Source organism: Psammomys obesus, unplaced genomic scaffold (assembly GCF_907164565.1).
Source record: "Psammomys obesus unplaced genomic scaffold, mPsaObe1.curated_primary_1811, whole genome shotgun sequence".
In the NCBI taxonomy this organism is placed as follows: Eukaryota; Metazoa; Chordata; class Mammalia; order Rodentia; family Muridae; genus Psammomys; species Psammomys obesus.
In genome coordinates, this window is record NW_026596039.1 from 16,231,447 (window position 1) to 16,251,676 (window position 20,230).

The window sequence follows — 20,230 nt, forward strand, 5'->3', positions numbered from 1 at the left end:
GTATTTCCAACTCCTTGGTATCCAGAGTCCTTCTTGCCCCTGTTCCCTATCAGATGTGGCTCTTCTGTGTCAGGAGACTCTGTGGAGAGGTCAGGCCAGGCTCCCTGGGCAAAGCGCCTACCACACTTGCTTTGACCCTCCTTCTACCCAGTCAGAGGCTTGCACCAAGATGGGGAACAAGGCCCACGCTGCACCTCTGCTTGTACCTGCAAGTAAAACTTTCCCATCTGGAAAAGAAAGGGGTGGAATGGGCCCACGTTTCCCAAACTGCACTCACTTAAGGATCCCCAGGCTCACTTTATTCCTGCAAGCCAGTACTATCATGTTTATTATCTCTAAGGGAACTAGACTGGAAAACCAATGCCATCTGCAGTAAAGACTTGGGGGAGGGATGGCGACCATGAAGACAGGCATGTGACTGATAAAACAGGCAGACAGTCCTCACAGGTAGGATTCTAGAGGACAGTTCAGATCACCAGTCTTTGTCTAAGATAGATGTGGAGGCAGAATGAGGAAGCTTGTTATTCTTGGCATCATGGCTAGTTTAGGCTGGACTCCATGAGACCTTGTCTCGAAAGACAAAAAAGCAAAAACAAGATCAACAAAACTGAAGCTTATAGAGGTGTCGAGGACAGATTTTTGGTCAGTAATAAATTTTGCAAGAGTCCTATGTGAACAGACTTTTACTTCTACTTGTATAAAAGTACCTGGACATTTACAGAAAGGATGAGGACGGAGGGAGAGGGACAAGGGCTTCTACAAGGTCAAGGGAGTAAGGACTTTTTGAAGGGGTGGTTGGTGTAAACAAGCTCAGGCCACTGTGTGCACTGCGAGCCGGCACTGTGATCAGTCAGGACTTCACCAGCTAATGGGCCTGGGAGCCAGAGACCTGAGCCTCAGACATGGGCTAGAACAGTCAGTTCTTCGGCGGCCTTGAGGTTTTCAGGCAGGAAGTTTAAGAGAGGCTAGGGTCATCTTAGAGATACAACCTTTAAAAATCTAGGCTGGAAAATGCTCACAGCAGACAGTCTAGAGGCTGGTAAAGAATTTTTATCTGTGTTTAGCTTAGATAAAAGTAAAGATAAAAAAAAAAATCCAAGCTTTTAAACATAGCGCTTGAGAGGCGAAGACAGGTGGATCTCTGTGACTTCAAGGCCAACCTGGTCTACGAAGTGCATTCTAGGACAGTCAAGGAAACAGAATAAAATCTTGGAAAAAATTTCCACCAGCATATACTGAGGCTGTATAAAAAGTATGTTACATGGTTGATGTTAGGTAGGTAAGCTCAGAAAGAATCACCTGACCCAAGGTCACAGTCAGAAATAATGTGCTGGGTAACTGGCATGACAGGGCATGCCTGTAACTCCAACATTTGGAAAGGTAAGAACTCACGTTTGAGGCCCATCTGGGCTATAACTGAGACCTCTGTTTCTAGGTTCAGAGCACATAAGCCGTAAGCCATCTTTTACCCATGCACTCTTACCAATGCCACTGGTCCACAGAACTGAATTTGGACAAGAATGTGAAGCTGACCGTATTTCTCAGCTCTAGCTGCTGGATGGTGCCTGCACTCCAGCTGGGAGCTCTGCAGTACCTGGGAGACAGCCTGGGGTTTTAGAGGTTTTCAGAGCAGCTCACCGGACTGCCTCCCGTCACTGGGGAGCCAGAGGCAGGAGGAGCTTGAGTCTAAGGGCAGTCTAGACTATGGTGCAAGGCCTTGTCTCAAAAGCAACAGCAATAACAGAAAAAATGGGAGAAACTAAAAAGGGAAAGAAGAAAGAAAGAGAGAGAGTTTCCAAGTCATCCCTATGAGCAAGCCAGGGTCTTGCTCGGTGGCTTTATAGTTGTTATCATCCTGTTTGATCCTCATAATGTCCAGTGAGAGATACGAGCACTGGACAGTGAACATGTCCCAGGTCTCGGCCCGGAGGCAGAGCTTCATGTCGTTGAGAAGAGGTGGGGTCACAAATTCCTGACCTCCTGCTCCGACCCTGCCCAGGGGGGCTGCTCTACGGGGGCAAGACCCAGAGGGAGAGCAAGCATGTTCCCGACCGCAGAAGCCAGCAGCGTGGCTTCCTTTCTCCTAGGTCGTCTGCATTCCTACTGCGCACACAAAAGAGAAGCTTCAGCCACAGGTTCAAAACCCAAGTCAGGGGATCCCAGGTAGCTGGGCGGGGCGGCTTCCTCTGCCGGATAAAGTGTGGCGCGGACAGAAGCCTGAGTAAGCCAGAAAGCTCTGCAGTATTCTGATAGCACAGCAACAGCCGGTCCACACCCACAGTTTTCAGTAGTCTTGATCATGGCACCGGTTGAGAGGGGCCTAGAGAAGATGATCATTGGACCCCCTGGCCTTGTCCACTTCAGCACCCGTCAGAGCTGCAATACTGGACCTATCGTTCCGCCCTGGTCGATCTGTGCACTGAGGTGTTTGTGTGTGTGACATAGGACAGACGTCATCACTGCTCACAGGTGGAAGACGTCACTTTTCACCATTGGGCTACTTATGAGGTTTCCAGCTACGGGCAGGAGAGACGCCGCTGTCCAAACTCAGGCCACCTGAAGACCACTGTTGACATCTGCAGAGGCTAAGGGTCACCCAGCCTTCAAGATGCCTAGAGGAAACCAGCCACCAAGAGACCCCGACACCACCACAGAGGGCAGCCATCAACCCCGACCCCCTCAGAAATGCAACAATCCGAGGCAGGCCCCAGAGCACACCCCTGCAATGACCGAACAGAAGGCGGCCACACCCGGGACTAGGAGCCGGGCGGAGCACGTGGCACGCACTCCGCCCTCCCAGCCCAAGCTCTCGGCCCAGGGTTCGCGAGGTGCACGAGGCCCTTCTGCAGGCCAGCGGATCCCAGAGCGGGCCAACCCGGAGGACCCACGCAAGGGCAAGCGTCCGTGCTCGGGGCGGCGCGACAGCCTGCCGCGGACGCCCTCCACCCCGAGGTCCGAGGCCTCTACCCCAGACCCCTCCAACATGGCCCGCGGCGGCACTCAGAACTGGAGCTCCGGCGAGTCCGACGGCCAGCCGGAGGAGCAGACATCCGAGGAGAGCGGGTGAGCGCGCTCGCCCGGGCGCCCGCAACCGGGCTCGGAGCCGCCGGAACCTCCGCGAAGGTTCTGGGCCTTTGTGGCGTCACGCCTCCTGGCGGAACCTTCCGCCGGCGCCGAATAAAAGCCCACGGCGGAGGCGCCGGCGGCTCGAGTGCGGCGGGGCCGGGCGCGCGAGCGGGGGCCGGGCGCACGCTCGGGACGGTGCCCCGGGAGCGGCCGCGAGCGACACGGTGACGCGCAGGCCGGCGGCGGGGCCGCGGCCCGGGGCGCCCGGGAGCGTCAGGGACGCGCTGACCCGCCTCGCCCGCCCCACCCCGCAGAGACAAGATGGTGAAGGAGACCGAGTACTATGACATCCTGGGGGTGAAGCCCAGCGCGTCCCCGGAGGAGATCAAGAAGGCCTATCGGAAGCTGGCGCTCAAGTACCACCCGGACAAGAACCCGGATGAGGGCGAGAAGGTGCGGGGGCTGCGCGGGGCGTCGGGGGTCGCCGGGGACCGGGGCTGTGAATAGTCGAAGGCGGCGCAGAGGCCGTCTCCAGGCGCCGCGCCGGCCCGAGGGAGGCGGCGGGGCGCAGTCGGTGGGGGACACCTCGCCAGGGCGCGACCGGCGCGGGGCGCGAGTCCCCCGCAGCCATCCGCGCCTCCATCCACTCCACAAGTGTTTCTGCGGCCCCTGCCTCCCGGCGGTGACGACCCTGGCCGGGCTCCGGGACTGACCTGTGGGAGCCCAGCTCTCAGAAGTAAAGCTTCCTATGGGAGAGGACGCCCGGCAAACCAGAAACCCAGCGGTGAACAGAGGCTGTGTGCTCGGAGGGCAGGCACCCTTGACAGCGAACTGTTCTGTTTCTAGTCCGTTTGTTGCATAAGCTCACCTAGGGATGAGTTTTCTGTGCTCTTGAGTTGTACCTTAGGCGAACCCAGTGTCCTTCTTGAGAAGGAATGGGTGGATTTGATCTGTGAGGGCCACCTCCTACCTGATGACAATTTTCCGGACACTGAATCGTTGCTTTTTTTTGTTTTGTTTTGTTTTTGTTTTTATTAAACAGGGATGCAGAAGTCTGTGTAACCTGACGCATCTGTTTATAGTGAGAACTCCAGGTTTCCTGTGACAAATGACCCACAGTTGACCATAAGTACAGACAGATAATAGGCTGAAACGCTCTGCATGTTAGTATCCTAACTTAAACCTTTCCATCCTGTTTACAGAAGTAAGACATTCTTTTTTGTTGTTGTTGTTCCCAAAGAGGACATGACCCACCTATTCAGCCACTGCAAGGAGAGCTAGATAGCTATCCCATTTCTCATTCCAATTCTTGCCGTTTAAAAAGCAAAACAAACCCTCAAACAGGATAAAACAACAAAAAAAGCAAACAAATGAGAAAAAAAAAAACTTTGGATGTCACAGATGAGTCTAGGGGGCAGATGTCATTATAGGAGCTAACAGCAGTCACACCTGGGCCACTTTTGGAGCCACTGATCACCCCGTCTAGTGTTTGGACCTGTGGAAATGACGCTTGGATCAAAATACCTGTCTGCATTAGTAATTCCAAGCTGGCGCAGGCAAGCTACTTACGGAAGGTTGGCCGCGGTGGCGGCAATGATAGAATGCTTATATTTAGCCACATGTGCCGAATGTGGCTGTCACAAGTTTAAAATGCCTCGCTGTAAGACTGTTATACCCATTTGTGTTCTTTCACATCTATATTTAGGTGGCTTTACTGTAGCTTTTAAAGTCACCGGCTTTCTGCATCCTGCTGGTGATTCATAGGCGTGTTCCCTCAGTTCACTGCTGTCCGTTGCCGACATTCCTTTCTGTTATTTTTGTGTGTATGGGTATGTTGCCTGAATGTATACTTGTGTACCACATGCGTTCCTGGTGCCTTTGGAGGCCGGAAGAAGGTGTTGGACCCTCTGGAACTGAAGTTACAGATGGTTGTTAACCACCATATTTGTGCTTGGAATGGAACCCTGATCCTCTGAAAGAGCAGCCCCCGCTCTTAGCGGCTGAGACATCTCTCCATCCCTACTGACATTCTTCAAGGAGGGCTTCAAGGCTTCTGATTTCATGTTTCAGCAGGCAGCACGGGGGAAAGCCTTCCACTCTGGTCTCCATCACATCACAGTCACCAAGAGGCAGTTTGCTGTTTGTTTACCATTTGAGATGAGAGTACTTTTGGTGTGGCCAAGCTTTAAAAACGAATTATGTTTGCCCTCTTCACCTAGCTTTCACCACCTATATAACCTGATGGGGCAGGATTTGCCTTTTGTTTTAAACCAATATTTGCTTCTAGCCGGGTACCGAAGGAGCAGTGGTGCATAAATAATTCTTTTACACAGTAAGATGTGGCAGGTTCCTCTCTTCTGCTGGGAGGAGGGCAGGGTGTACCCACTGGTGGAAATACGTTTCCCTTCCCTACTTTCCATGAAGTACCTGGGTAGCTCATTTTCTTTGGTTCTTTACTAAGACATCTTGGCTGAGGCTGCCTCTGACCACAGATTGGCCGAGCACCCTTCAGCCTTATCTTACTGTGATGGTCCTTAGTCTGATGCCAGTTCCACTTCAGAGGGCAGGTGAATCTGGCTGTGCTATATAGATGCTAAAATGTTTGTTGGCTTCCTGAATAATGAGGCCAGAAGAAGCAGCAGACCTTCAATTCTCTAATTCCTTGTGTAAGCAGGAGCGCGAGGGAGAACACAGTGAAGAAGGACTGGGGAAAATGTGGGTTGAAATCAGAGCAGGCAGGGGATACAGTTGGTAAAAACTGCTCTGCAGCTCCCCAGAGGGCTGGCTCATTCCTTCACTCACCAAACGGCGTCTCTGCTGGTCCTGTGATGTGCTGGGCACACCACGCAGGCTTTTCCAGGTTTTTGCAAGAATTTGTATGTAGTTTTGGACTACTTTATATGCTACAGGTGGGAACTTGTCATGTCTCCCCACCTATGTTTGTCCCTTTATTATTAATGACTTCTTCAAGACTAGATTGAGCCAGCCCTTCCCCACCGTGTCCTGGGACAGCCAAGAGGCCAGCAGCGTTGGTCTTTGTTTTCTAGTCTGTTGTCCTGTGTTGCTAAGCAGTGGGCAGTCTGTGTTTGTTGTCAGCCATTCTGCCCTGCATGAAGTCTGTGCTTGTTCTAGCTGCAGTTGGTTTTCTGCAAGACACAGGGTGGCAGGCCAGAGAAATGGTCCCTATCAGGGGTGATGATATACGACCATTTATCGAGATGTGTTTGGTCTTTGGGCCAGTTTCATTGTAAATTTTAGTTTGAATAACAGAATTTCAAGGTAAAAATCTTAGCAGACCTTAATGGTGCAGAAGGTTTCAGAATATGGGCTGGGGAGATAGCTCAGTATGGATAGCCTACCCAGCATGCACAACGCCCTTCCTGGGTTTGGTGCCCAGTGCCACATAAGCCACATGTCTGCAGTCCTAGCACTTGGGAGATAAAAGCAAGTGGAACTGAAGTTCAAGGCTATTTTGGCTACATAGTAAGTTCATGGGCAACCTGGGATTTGTGAGACCCTGCGTCGAAGAAAAGGAAAGGCGGTGAAGTTTCAGAATACAGAGGGAAAGCCTCCTGGAACATGCCAACCCAAATCTTCCTTCCTTCCTTCCTTCCTTCCTTCCTTCCTTCCTTCCTTCCTTCCTTCCTTCCTTCCTTCCTTCCTTCCTTCCTTCTTTCCTCCTTCCTTCCATTTTTGTTTTTGCTTTGTAACAAAGTCTCATTCATTAGTCAAAGCAAACTTTGAGGCAACCCCCCGCCTTAGCTTCCTTAGGTACAGGAACTATATTAATGAGCTATATGCCTTGCCTTCCCTCCTCTTTTCTCCTCCTTCTTTTCCCCCTCTTCTTTTTCTTCATCTTCATCACCATAAGCACTTTTCCAGGTTGCTATTTTTGTTCATTGCATTTATCAACTGAACAGTCATTCTGTGAAAGGTCTGTGATTCCACCTGGGAGGAAGGGGGAGGTCTTTGAAGGAATTAGACCCTGGAGTGCTGGGTCCCCACAGGTGGGAGGACGTGTCACCCTCATTTAGATCCCCTGACCCATCAGGTCTGGCCGATAATTGAATCCCCCAAGTTATAGGGCAATTTTTTTTCTATTCTTCAGTTCATCTGTTAAATCCAAGCCTCTTTGGGGTATCCAGGGTATTTGGAGAGTTCTGTGGGCCTTCTCCTGGAGCATGCAAAGAACCCAGAAGCCTCAAGTGGCAACCTAGCCTAGTTACTCTCTGACCTTCCAAACTGTATACTCAATGCCTGTGCCCCCCGTTGGTGATTTCATGTCTTTGTTTCATTTCCTTGAAAAAAATATTATGGGAATTAAGTCAAACCACCTAATTATGATGCTGATGGCTATGTGTGTTAGAGTGTAGGTGCCTGTGTGCCATGGCAACGATGAGGAGGGGGGACACTTTGGAATTAGCACTTGCTTTCGAAGCAGGGCCTCCTTATCTGTGTTGCTGTGCTGTGGACTCCAGGCTAGCTGGTCCCAGAGCTCCCAGGCAGTCCCTCCTGCCACACTGCGGGATCACAGATGCTCACGCCACAGCAGCTTCTGCGTGCGTTCTGGGGGTTTGGACTCAGGTCAGCATGGCAAGAACCTGCACCTACTGCGGTCATCCCCTCCCCTGAAGGCTTTGTAAGACTGGCTCCTGGGGGCAGCGGAGACGGCTCAGAGCTGAGAGCACTTACTGTTCTTACAGAGGACCAAAGTGCAGCTCCCGGCAGCACGTCAGATGGCTCACAGCCCATAACCTCAGGGGACCCTCGTGTCCTCTTCTGCCCGCCATGGCTGCACACGTGCACGTGTATGTAGCACACACATTTACGCATACATCAAAAATTTAATTAAACTTTTTAATCCCTTTTTGGTGATGCCTATCAGCTGTTACTGCCTATTAGGTCTTGGTCAGGAATCTGTGGAACAAGGAGTGACTTAACATCTCTCTCCATTTCTGTATTTGTGTCTTTGTGGCATTTGTTTTTCTCTTGTAGGTTCTAAGAAGCCACCTAGGATAGTTCATACTTCTTTCCTTCAGAGTAAAGATTAGCCTTGGGAGGGCCAACAGCCAACCTTGTTTATTCATATCTAAACTTCTAGAGGTGTTCATTTAATAAGTATTTGCCAAGTATTGTCCACATGGAAGACACAGTTGTAGGCTCAAGGATCCCCTTGGTATTCCAAGCTGACAGAACACCCATCTTCATGGGGCTTCTCTCACAGTGGGACAAAGCATAATGTTGTTCTTACATCATCGCAGAGTGTAATGCCCTTGGAAGGGCTGGGAGACCTGTGTGTGGGTTTGCAGTGTGAAAGCTGGGACTTGGAGGGTTTGGGCTCCCTAGGAAAGGGGGCTTTGGGCAGAGGCTTGAAGGCCTATATCTGCCTGGGGCACATGTTACTGTGTTCAAAAAGAGCAAGGAGGCTGCGGACTAAAGCAGAATTGAGATCAGGAACTCGAAAGATGGAGGCGGGAGGATTGCTGTGAGTTTGAGATCAGCCTGGGTGATGAAGTGGGTTGTAGGCCAGCCTGTGCTACAAAATGAGACCTTTCAAAAACCAAAGTCCTAGGGGTCAGAGAGGAGAGGAGGGCAGAGTCAGGTTGTAGGTGACAGCAAAGATGGTGGCTTGGGAGGTTCACAATGCACAGGGTTGGTGCGCAACAGGCCAAAAGCAGAGTGAGGTTACTGGAATGGATCAGGCCACAAGATAGCAAAGGACAGAATTACAGCTTTTAGTGTTCCGTTTTATTTTAGAAAGGCGCATATACTTATGAGAAAACCCTCCACCTGGCCTTACCATTTGCAAATAAGTCGCCACATCATTTTCCTATTTGCTATAGCTTTTGTGCATAATGCGCAGGTAAATACTGTAGTGTGCTCTCCCTAGGAACAAGGACGCCCCTACAGTAACCGCGGCAGTCAGCAAGGGGATGGCTTTCAGTTGGAAACACATTTAACACTTCCCCGTTTGTTCCAGTAGCACTGTTGATAACCATTTTCCCCTGTGTGTAGCCCACTCCAGGGTAAGCCTATCTGTGTTTTCTTGTCTTTTAGACTTAGAGAATGCCTCTCTCAGTTTGGGTTTTCTAGTTCTTTTCCTACAATTCAATTCTGGTGATACATTTTTGGCAGGCAATACCACACACGGGGTGTTGTGTCTGTCTGAGTTCAAGAAATATAGACAGGAGAGTGGCACCAGCAGAATTTGTTTGACAGGCGAGGGCTGGTATTGCCATGACCAAGCTCAGGGGATGCTGGGACAGTCAGGCAGAGCTGGGAGGGGAAGTACAGGTGTACACACAGTGTCCAGCATGCCAACAGGTGCCCACAGATGGCTGTGGATGGATTTCACACTTGCAAACTAGTAAAGTGATTCCTGTGGCTGGAAACCATGCTCGCACCTGGAGCCATGGGCTGCAGCCATTTAAAGATGGAGCCTTGCCGGTCTCTTGTCTCCAGCCGGACTCCATGTCTTGTGGCCAGTGCTGCCAGGTGGAGATGCTCTCTCCCTCCCTCCCACTTTCCAGCTCGTTCTTGAAGCATCCGCATATCAAGGTCCTAATGATGTTTCTCCCTTGTGTCCCATTTTTAAAGGGCAGCAAACACATCGCTGGGAGCTGGAAGGGTGGCTTGCTTATAGGGAAACATCTCGAATCTCTCTGAGACTCATTTCAAGTTTCTCTCTCTTTTTTCCAAAGTTTAAACTTATATCCCAGGCATATGAAGTACTTTCAGATCCAAAGAAGAGAGACATCTATGACCAAGGTGGAGAACAGGCAATTAAGGAAGGGGGCTCAGGTAGCCCCAGCTTCTCTTCACCCATGGATATCTTTGACATGTTCTTTGGCGGTGGAGGACGGATGACGAGAGAGAGAAGAGGTAAATGATTCTAATGATTTTCTTTCCATTTGTGTGTGGTGTGTGTGTGTGTGTGTGTGTGTGTGTGTGTGTGTGTAGGTATGTAGGGCAGAAGACAAAATTGTAAGAGCTCATGCTCTCCTTTTGTCATGTGGATGGATGATCTAGATTGAACTCAGGTGGTCAGTGTTGGTGGTAAAGGCCCTTACCCTCTGAGCCATCTTTCCAGCCTGTGAATGCTTATAAAGATATGTAAGCAAGCTTTATATTGTACATGTTGCAGCAATGAAGGTGGATTATACTTTAGAAGGGTGTGGATGCTGTAGTTGGGGATTGTTAAATAGTTCTGAATTTTAGTTAGTATGCGGGTGCTGGAATCCCCTATATATGTAATTATCTGAACCTTTCCAGTGCCCCATGTAAAAAGGAGCGGATGGCATTAAAGATAGAATAGAGAAGCATGTGTAATCCCAGCATCCAGGAGGCCAGAGTAGGATTACTGAGTTCTAGGCCAGCCTGAGCTGCATAACAAACAAGTCAGTACGGTTAAGTTCATCTGTTTTGGAGGCAGGCATCAAAGTGTCCAAAGCATCATTGACGCTTCAGGGCTTAGCAAATCTTCTATCAAGAGTGCCCCCGAAGAGATGACTCAGAGGTTAAAAACACTTGCTGTTCTTCCAAAGGGCCTGAGTTCAATTCCCAGCAACCACATGGTGGCTCATAGTAAGATCTGGTATGCAGGCAGAATGTTGTATAAATAATAAATCTTAAAAAGGGAGAGGGGCTGGGCTGTAGTGGCCAACACCTTTAATCCTAGCACTCTGGAGGCAGAAGCAGCCAGATCTCTGTGAGTTGGAGGCCAGCCTGATCTACAGAGGGAGTTCCAGAATAGCCAGGGCTACACAGAGAAAGCCTGTCTCAAAAACAAACAACAACAACAACAACAACAAAAAAAGAGTTCCCCTCTCCCTTCCCCTCTCTACCCACCCACCATCCTTACTGACTCTTAGGCCCCAGTCTGGGCAAGGGCCTGCCTGTTCTCATTATTCTGCTCAGGATACTGCCCTGTTCAGGGCAGCCTCATCCACAGGCAACACTGGATTTTCTGAGAGAGAGAGCTGAGCTGTGTTTTAAAATATTTGTAAAATAAATGACCTTCTCAGAATCCATTCTGCTTAGCAGCTTCACTGTCCCAGGGGGTAAATGAGCTCCCACCCCACTGCCTGGGGTTCCTGCTCCCCTTGCCTTCCCCCTTACTCTCTTCTCCTCCTTACCCTCTTCCTCCTCTCCCATCTCCTTTGGGGGGGGGGGGTCGGGGTTTAATGTGTTTCAGGCTGCCTCCAAATCCCCTATGTAGCTGAGGGTGGTCTTGAACTTGTGGCGCTCCTGCTTCTGCCTCCCAGAGCTTCCTGCATGCCAGAGAAGGCATCTTGGCAGCCGAGTCCCTCCTCACTCTCAGGTCTCACCTCCTGCCAGCGGGCTTGCTGGCTGTCTGCTATGTTATCGAATTGTCTCTGCTGATCACCCCTCCCCTTCCAGCTCACTGCTGATAATCTACTTTGGATCCTAAACCCATGTAGACAGCCAAGCTTACTGCACTGCAAGATATTCAAGAGAAATACGCTCCTGGTTAGTTTTAAGTGTGGCTTTGGTCAGTGAGAAACTCTGATAAATGTATTTGTTCTCACATTATAATTGGCTTTGAGCTTTAGAACGCACAGGTGCCAATTCTGTGCACACAGTGTACTGAAAACCACAGTGTTTATGAGGGAAAAATCCCTCCCCCACTCCTGCTATACTGCCTGCTCGTGTATCTGACTATGTGGGCACGATTAAAACTTCTCTTGCCCAGCTCTCTAGCTATCTATAAATGAAAAGCTTTATACCCTTAATTAAGTCATCTCTCAAAGTTAAGAGCCAAAATTCCAGGCCACCTTGTCTCAGTGATTGCTGGAATGCCTGGGCAGCAGGGAAGGTGTTGCTGTGTTGGTCCCCAGGAGAAGGCATAGTGCCAGGCTGCCAAACTGTACCCTGAGGGCTAACCACCCTCCCCCGCCGCCAGTTCTGAATGCAGATAAAGAGTTGGTCAGAGGAAAGCACCCTGCTGGGCCATATGCTACAGAAGGGCTTAGAAAGTAAGAGGCCGGGTGCCCGAGCAAGCCGGGTGCCCGAGCAAGAGTCCCAGTGAAGGGCTGAAGGTGTTATACTGTCATCTCTGATGAAAGGGTGTGTGTCCTATGCAGGACTTAAGTCTCGTTCTTAAGTGCCTTTCATTTCCTATCCTTAGTGTGCTCCTAAAATGAGGGTGGTCCTCTCTAAATGACCGGATCTTCAGCTCAGAGCTGGACAGGAGCTAGTTCTCCTCCCTCTTTGCAGGGACCAGTAGTAGGGTTGGTTCAATGAAGCATTACTTCCAGGGGGCAGGGCCTCTGACCCAGCTCTGAGGGTTGGGGCCTCTGTAAGGGTCATGCGGCGTGCGTAAGGCAGTGGTCCGCTTAGTCACTAACAGGCTCTCTTCCTTGGCAGGCAAGAATGTTGTACACCAGCTGTCAGTAACTCTGGAAGACTTATATAATGGAGTCACTAAGAAACTGGCCCTCCAGAAAAATACAATTTGTGAGAAATGTGAAGGTAACGATATCAGAATGACCTATCACAGTTCAGATTCCTTGTTCCCTAGCTCAGAGAAAAAGAATTGATCTTGGCAAATATGGGGTCAAGCTGGCCATGTAAACAGAGAGCCCTGAAGCCACATCTGTCTGTCTAAAAGGTTTTGTTTTTCTGGGCTGAACATCTATTCAGAATGTTGGCATTTATTCTAAGTTTCAAACTCTGGACATTCTGCTAATGTAGGGCTTGGCAGAGCTTTACTGCAAAGGCTGAGACAGCAGACTGTCTCTGCTGCTACAGGACGTGAGCGAATGTGTCTTCGTCCCAGTAAAGTGTTCACACTAGTACAGTTCACTTGAATGTGTAAAATTGGAATTTTAAAATTGGAGGCGTAAAATCTGGTGGCCCTAAGACCCATGTTGTCCCACAGAGGACTTAGCTGAGTTGTGAAATGGCCTGCATGGATGAAGCCATGTCCTGTAGTCCCTGCACCTGGGGTGTGGGTGCCACCACCCGGAGGTTAGATGTTAACATCTCCATACGATCTGCTTGACTCCTCTCTTCCAAACACGGCACGCTTCCCTAAGTACCTAAGTGCAGGATTCCACACACAGGGCCCAGGGGGGTCGGCAGCTCCCACTGAAAGAGACACAGCTCTCCCACCTGTCCCCTCCACAGGCATTGGTGGGAAGAAGGGGTCCGTGGAGAAGTGCCCTGTGTGCAAGGGGCGGGGCATGCAGATCCACATCCAGCAGATCGGGCCGGGCATGGTGCAGCAGATCCAGACGGTGTGCATCGAGTGCCAGGGCCAGGGTGAGCGCATCAGCCCCAAGGACCGCTGTGAGAGCTGCAGCGGCGCCAAGGTGGTCCGCGAGAAGAAGATTATCGAGGTGCACGTGGAGAAAGGTGAGGCTGAGCGCTTAGCGCCGTAGGCCCCTCCCTATCACAGCACACCCAGGGTCGCTGGCAGGGGTGTGGCTGCCAGGACTCCCTTCTCAGGTCATCTTCCCATGGCCTTTCCTGGCCTGAGGAAGGACCAGCGAGGTCACAGAAAAACTCGTGGAGGTTTTCCTGATGCTCGGAAAGCCTTGACCTCAGCTGTGTTCAGTTGCCCGTACCTGTCCTTCTCAGAGCATCCCTTAGGAGCCTTTTGAAGCATTCTTCCCAACAGTGTTTATTGCTCACTGGCTGCCAGAGCTTTTAAAGGTTTCTGGACCTGTATGCTAGCCTTCCTTCCCCCAGCTTCTCCCAGAACTGGTGCCTTCCCTTGTTATTTCATCTGGCACCACCATCTTAAGGCCCATTCAGTTCATCTGTTTTTCCAAAAATCCCAATTCTGTGACTTTTTGATCCAGCAAGTATGTCATACATCAGACGAGACCAAAAATCAAACCGTCAGCTGCTAAATTTCCTTATATATGCCTTCACCTTGTGTCTGCACACTAACATCTGAAAAAGACTAGGCCCTTCCGCAAGTCTCCCCTCTGAGCCACAGAGCCACGCCCCCTGTGCACCAAGAAGTGGGCAGCGAGCTCACAATGTGTGTGCCCTTGTGTGGCACCCCAGCACCCAGGACGGAGGCGTGTGATGGGATCAGATGTGTATGTTACTGGCCCCTCCCTCTTCACCCTGGACCCGGGGCCTGTGGTGGAAGGAAAGCCTTTGCTTGGTGATTATCCCAGCTCCTCCTCCAACACTGTGCCCACGGGAGGCTGGGAGGTCTAAATGAGTTAAGAACCCCTCTGTCCCTTCAGAAGCTCTGAGCTCCGGCTGTGAGAAGCGGCTAATCAGAAGGGTGATGTTCCATAGGTATGAAGGATGGGCAAAAGATACTGTTTCATGGAGAAGGAGATCAGGAGCCTGAGCTGGAGCCTGGTGATGTCATAATTGTGCTTGATCAGAAGGATCATAGTGTCTTTCAGAGACGAGGCCATGATTTGATCATGAAAATGAAAATTCAGCTCTCTGAAGCTCTGTGTGGCTTCAAGAAGACAATAAAAACGTTGGATGAGCGAGTCCTCATTATTTCAACTAAGTCAGGTGAGCACGCTCTCCGCGTCGTGCATGTCGGCACAGTGATCTCGTTTCATGAGCTCAGCTTGATACTCGCTAAATTTATCTTTTTACATAATGACGTCATCTTATTCTTTTAAAGATATACTTCACTTTTAATTGTGTATATGTGCATGTGGCTGTGTGAGTGTGTGCATGTGCGAATGTACCTTGGAGGCAGAGGCTCTTCCTGGAGCTGGAGTTACAGGCAGTTGTGAGTCACCTGACATGGATGCTGGGTACCAAACTCTTCGTGCTGAACGGCAAGAGCAGAATCTGTCCTTAACTGCTAAACCATCTCTTCAGCCCCTACACTTCTTACAATTTATTGTGTTGTAGGTGTGTGTGGAGGTCAGAGGACAACCTTAGAGAGTCAATTCTGTTCTCTGCCTCACACTCGGGTGGCTCATCAGTGTGCACAGCAAGAGCCTTTCCCTTCTCCGACGTATCGTTAGCCCTGCTCTGTGAAGTTACTACCCATGACGAGAACATGATGAATTTGTCTAACACTCTTCTAGGGCAGGAAGAGGGCTCTCAAGAAAGAGTCCTGTGAGCCTGAAACTTTATCTGGACTCTTCCAGCCAAGCTTAAATTTCAAACATTGGAGTAGCAGAACACTACTGACCACAGGCCTTTTCTCTCAAATGCTGCCTGTGCTGGTTTTCTGTGTGTTCCCCTGGTTTCTGAGCTAATATAAATATGTATTAGCTGTGACATATCTTCAGAGGCCTCCACATTAACTGACCACACACACCCATGGGAGCTGCCTCTGAAAAAGGGGTCCCAGGACCCTGGGCCAGCCTCCCAGCACTTGCACAGACACCAGGTTCTTAGCATCCAGGAAGGCTGATGTTTACACATGGGCTCTGGCCAAGGCTGGGCTAGTGACAAAGGCAGATGTGCACAGCTAAGACCTCGGCATAGTGTGGAAGAAGCTAAGCAATGTAGGTGTCCTGGGGCTTCGCCACAGGCAGGGCTCACCTATGGAAGGGGGTTGAGGTAACTGGCTGCTGATCTTGCCGCACAAGCCTTGGGACTTGGTGGTAAAACTGAAGTGCTGTGGGTCAGGTGAGTGAGCGCCTGTGTCTGTGGCTAACTTCCAGGACCTCTCCTGTCTCTGCTCATTTCCCTTTTCTGTCTGCTCAGCTCTTCCCAGTCTTCTCTGCCAGCCTTCTCTGATTCCTTCTCACTCCTTTGCTGGAGATGCATTTCTAAACTGATCAGTTTATGGTGATTTTTCATCTGAATTTCTGAATTTCAAACTTACAGCCGTGCGTGATGGTGTGTGCTCGTAGTCCTAGCACTCAGTAAGCTGAAGGCAGGACTGGAGGATTGAGGCCAGCCTGGTCCACGTAGCAAGATGCTATTTAAGTGGAGACTGGATATGTGTGTTGGAGATGTAGCCCAGTTGGTAGACTGTTTGCTTAGCACTCATGGAGTTCTGGGTTCAATCCCTAGCACCGTATAAACCAGGTTTGCTGGTGCTGGCCTGTAATCCCAGCATGTAGAGCCTGAGCAAGAGGTCAAATTTACAAAGAGCTTCAGAAACACTGTCTCAAACAACAACAACAACAACAACAAAACCGCCATGTTTCAAGCTTACAGAAAGTTGTAGGGATAAAAACACACAAGGTCCAACAGCATGAGATCTGGCCCTTTTGCCCCATTTGTGCTATGCATGTGGGTATACCCTATCCAGGAGCAGTGGGAGCCGCGCTGGGACAGTCTGGAGCTTTCAAGTCAGAGATGCCTTTCTTTGGGCTCCACTGCACAACCGTCTAGGTACCCAGTCCCTCCTGTCACTTGAGGCATATAATTGAAGGACTGCACTTCACCCAAGGCCATAGGTCACATGTTTCAAACAGAACTGGGCCTGGTGGTGTGTCTCAGATTCCAAACATTGTCACAACCCAGATTCTAGCCTTTCCAAGAGCCAGGGCTAGCAGTATTGTGTGACTTACTTGGAAAAGCCCATCGTCAGCCAAGGGTGGACAGTATAAGGTCAGGTCATCCTGGCAGAACTCCCTGAGGCAGGGCCCTGTTACGGAGGGCACTCCCCCTACCTTCCCTGACCCCAGCCTGAGGAACCTGGGATTCAGGGATGGAAGTGGGGGACATGAGAAAGGAGCCCCAGAGGAAAGGAAAACAAACCTTTAGAACCCATTTCCTTGGTTAGGTGAGAGAAAGGGCAGGCCATCTAGAAAACCCCCTGGGGATTTCTTTTTAGGTATTTTGTGCTTGCGTGTCTGTGTGCGTGCGTGTGTGCCTCCTTTTTCCTTTCATCTTTTTCTATTGGTTCTCTTTCATTTTCTCTCCCTTTCCTTCATTGTCGAGCCACCTGCTTTGCCAGAACCACTAAACTATTGAGGCCTTGTGGGTGACAAGGGCTTTTCCCTTTTCTCCCTTAGTTTTCCATGCTTGGCCTCTGGGTTCCCATCTCCCAGGAAGCCTGAGACAGTTTAAGGAGCTGGGCTGGGAAACAGCAGGAACCCCACTAACCAAACAAAAAGCCCAGTAGCCTGGGCCTGTTGAGCTAAGCAGTCACCTCAGAGCCCTACAGTGATGAGTGCTGATATGTAAGATAGAGTGCTCTGGCACACTGAATCTGAAACTCCTGTTGGGCTTCTGTGAAAGAAATTTCCCTTTCTGTACAGAGTGCTGCTCCCTTGGGAGGAACTACTGAGTAGGTTAGTTCTCAGCTTCCTCGCTCCTGGCCCACTTATTTCCTTCTTGTCCGTTTTCATCTTCTATGTTTTGTGGTGCTGCAGACTGAACTCGGGAGCTTGTGCATACCTGTGAGCCTCTGGCCCAGTGAGCCCCAGCAGCCCAGCCTTGGTCCATTTTCATGACTGAAGGGGATATTTCCCAGACACTTCTGTCTCTGATCTCTTCCTAGCCTAGCAAGAGATAACCTTTTAAGCCTCAGAGGAGAGCCTGAAGTACCCCAGGTCCTAACCTCCAAAGATGCCTTTGGAGATCTCGCCAATATGGACAAGGCGGTGCACATGGTATAGGGACCATGCCAGCGCACGAGCTTAGGTAGAGCAAGTGCTCTGAACAGGGACAGGCCACTTGGCACCCATGGGCCATGCCCAGCCTCAGGAAGCTGTGCCTGAGCAGGGAGGGAGCTGGGGGACTCCCGTGAATCCCTTGCTGCCTGAATCTGAGCAGTGCCATGACTGTGCTCGGGACATCCACAATCACTGGAAGAGACATGGAAGCAGGTGCTGGCTCCACTGCAGGCCAGGTGGGAGGCCTGGACTTGACACTGTTCTGCATTATGGTCGAGGTGTGCTCGCTGCCTTCCTGGTGTGGGCCAGAGGTCTGCCCCAGGCCCTGCTTAGTGCCCGGCAGGAATAGCGCTCCATCCCCTGCCCGCCGCGGAGGGCCACTTGAGCCCACCCTAGCTCTTTCTGGAGTTAACCTCTCCAGGCTCCCTTTGTCTTCCTGTACCATAACTGAACCTTCTCTGTGGCAGGTGAGGTGATAAAGCATGGCGACCTGAAGTGTGTACGCAACGAGGGCATGCCCATCTACAAAGCCCCTCTGGAGAGGGGGACCTTGATCATACAGTTCTTAGTAAGTGCACTGTTTGCTCTCCTGAGACATACTCTCAACTACCTTGAGGGAAACCAAAGAAACCCATCTCCCCCGTGTGCTCGCCTCTGCAGGTGGTCTTCCCTGAGAAACACTGGCTTTCTCAGGAGAAGCTTCCTCAGCTGGAGGCCCTGCTTCCCCCTCGGCAGAAGGTGAGGATCACAGATGACATGGATCAGGTGGAGCTGAAGGAGTTCAATCCCAATGAACAGAACTGGCGCCAGCACAGGGAGGCCTATGAGGAGGACGACGATGGGCCCCGTGCTGGCGTGCAGTGCCAGACGGCGTGATGGCACAGCATAGCATGGCCCGGACGGACTAGTACATGATGAATGTAAACTTGGCACAATGAAAATGGCATCGCTTTAATAGCCTCGTGTTTGGGGTGTCCTGTGTATGTGTTCAGCAGTCTCCATTGCTGAGTATCTTTGGGTTTTCTTGTTTCTTTTCTGGTTGTAACTTAAGTTATAGTTTGATTTATATTTAAATGTTTTTAGTTCAATCACCTCAGTCTGCATATGGAATCTGTTCATTTGTACTTTCACAACATACTTTGGAGATGCCAGCACCATGTTGACCCTTAGTGGCTTCGCCATGGTTCATTTCCATGGTAGGCCCAGAGAGTCACACCTGGCCCCTAACAAAGGCCGAGAAAGTGGGCGTGTGGCCTGTCTCTAGTCTGTGGTTTTTCTCCCCTCCCTCCCTTGGCAGAGTCACCAAGGGTATGAGCTCAGGTCTGCTAATACCATTTCTGAATCTAGACTCTAGATGTTGTAGACAATAAAAGCACATGGCTGCACTTGGCCCCGTGTGCCTGGTTCCCACGGAGTAGGCTGTAATCAAAAGCTGCAGGGCCAGTCTAGCTCCTACTGTTCTGTGGTCAGAAAGGGGTTTGTTTGACCATCTCTCTTGGACGTTTTCTGAACTTCCCAAACCTTGTGATGACAAATCCATTTTAAACGATAAGCCAATAAAGCCATTTATTTGCCTGTGACCCCACCCTTGTTCTTTGTGGTTTTAATGATTGTCTGTTGACGACCTGTGCAATGTTGTCCCACCAAAGTGCTTACCCTAAAGAGGGCTAAACCCTTCCAGGTCCCTGGCAGCCTCCGTGCGGCTGAGGAAGCAGCCGAAGAGAATACTGGTGGTGTAGCCCCCGCCCCTGCACAGCCAGCACTGTCTGGGTGACTTAAGAGTATGCAGTGATAGAGCCCCTCGGGATCCCCATCTTTGCTCCGGACAGCTCCTCCCCAAGGGCCCGCTCGTCTCTCTGCACAGCCCTCCTGCAAAGGGCTTTCTGCTGTGATGTTTGCCGAGAACACTACCCACATTCTTCTGGTTAGTGGCATGAATACCACTGACAAGGACAGCCGCTTGGGACGGGTACTAGCTACTACCTTATTACCTCAGCCTCTAGCCATTACTCCGCCTTTCTTTTCTACAAATGAAGTTGAACACCCTGCTTCTTAAGCTGCTGGCTAACCTCTCAGATCCAGGTTCTTTTGTTGTTGTTTTTTTTATGTACCAGAGTTTGACACAGACCAGGAACCTCCCCTGAGAGGGACTATGATCCTCTAGAACTTTGCTGGCTGGTGTGATAGAATTTGCTCAAGTACAGAGTCTACCTATGCTCACTTTGCCCACTGGCCAGGACAGACTCGAAACTGCTTCCTTCAACTTAGCCATTTATAATGGATCACAACTCCTGGGTGGTGTTTCTGTGCTCTGACTTTCTAATAAATCACTGCTCAAGAGCTGTTTAGCTTGTGGTGGGACAAAACTATATTCAGCTCCTTGTTACGAATCTGCAGGGTGTTGCTTAACCTTCCGACCTGTATACATCTGTCACTTTAAAATTAAAATTGAGCTGGTACGAGATACAAATGGCTTTGCCTTTTCTTTTCTTTTCTTTTCTTTTCTTGAGCACTCAGCAGTGCTAGGTGCCAGACTATCTCACGCTGGTTGGCAGAGGAATAAACATTCTCTTGGGCAACTTTGACTTGAGGATGGGATGAGTGTAAGGTCAAGGGGTGAACTACAGTGG

The 20,230-nt window shown here is 50.4% G+C and overlaps 1 protein-coding gene across 1 annotated transcript; it reads left to right on the top strand.

Moving 5' to 3' along the window:
• Positions 1 to 2,608: 2,608 nt before the first annotated feature.
• Dnaja4 (DnaJ heat shock protein family (Hsp40) member A4) lies at positions 2,609 to 20,058 on the top strand. The gene is made up of 8 exons (XM_055622315.1): positions 2,609 to 3,063; positions 3,381 to 3,519; positions 9,768 to 9,948; positions 12,454 to 12,558; positions 13,216 to 13,443; positions 14,347 to 14,577; positions 18,068 to 18,168; positions 18,261 to 20,058. The coding sequence occupies exons 1-8, from the start codon at positions 2,609 to 2,611 to the stop codon at positions 18,474 to 18,476; spliced, it is 1,656 nt and encodes a 551-aa protein (XP_055478290.1). The 3' UTR covers positions 18,477 to 20,058.
• Positions 20,059 to 20,230: the final 172 nt, after the last annotated feature.

Excerpts from the sequence above, each read along its gene's own strand:
- Dnaja4 (XM_055622315.1), top strand. The coding sequence starts at position 2,609 with ATGCCTAGAGGAAACCAGCCACCAAGAGACCCCGACACCACCACAGAG. Across the intron at positions 3,520-9,767 it reads ACCCGGATGAGGGCGAGAAG|TTTAAACTTATATCCCAGGC; the intron begins GTGCGGGGGCTG and ends TTTTTTCCAAAG. Across the intron at positions 12,559-13,215 it reads AATTTGTGAGAAATGTGAAG|GCATTGGTGGGAAGAAGGGG; the intron begins GTAACGATATCA and ends TCCCCTCCACAG.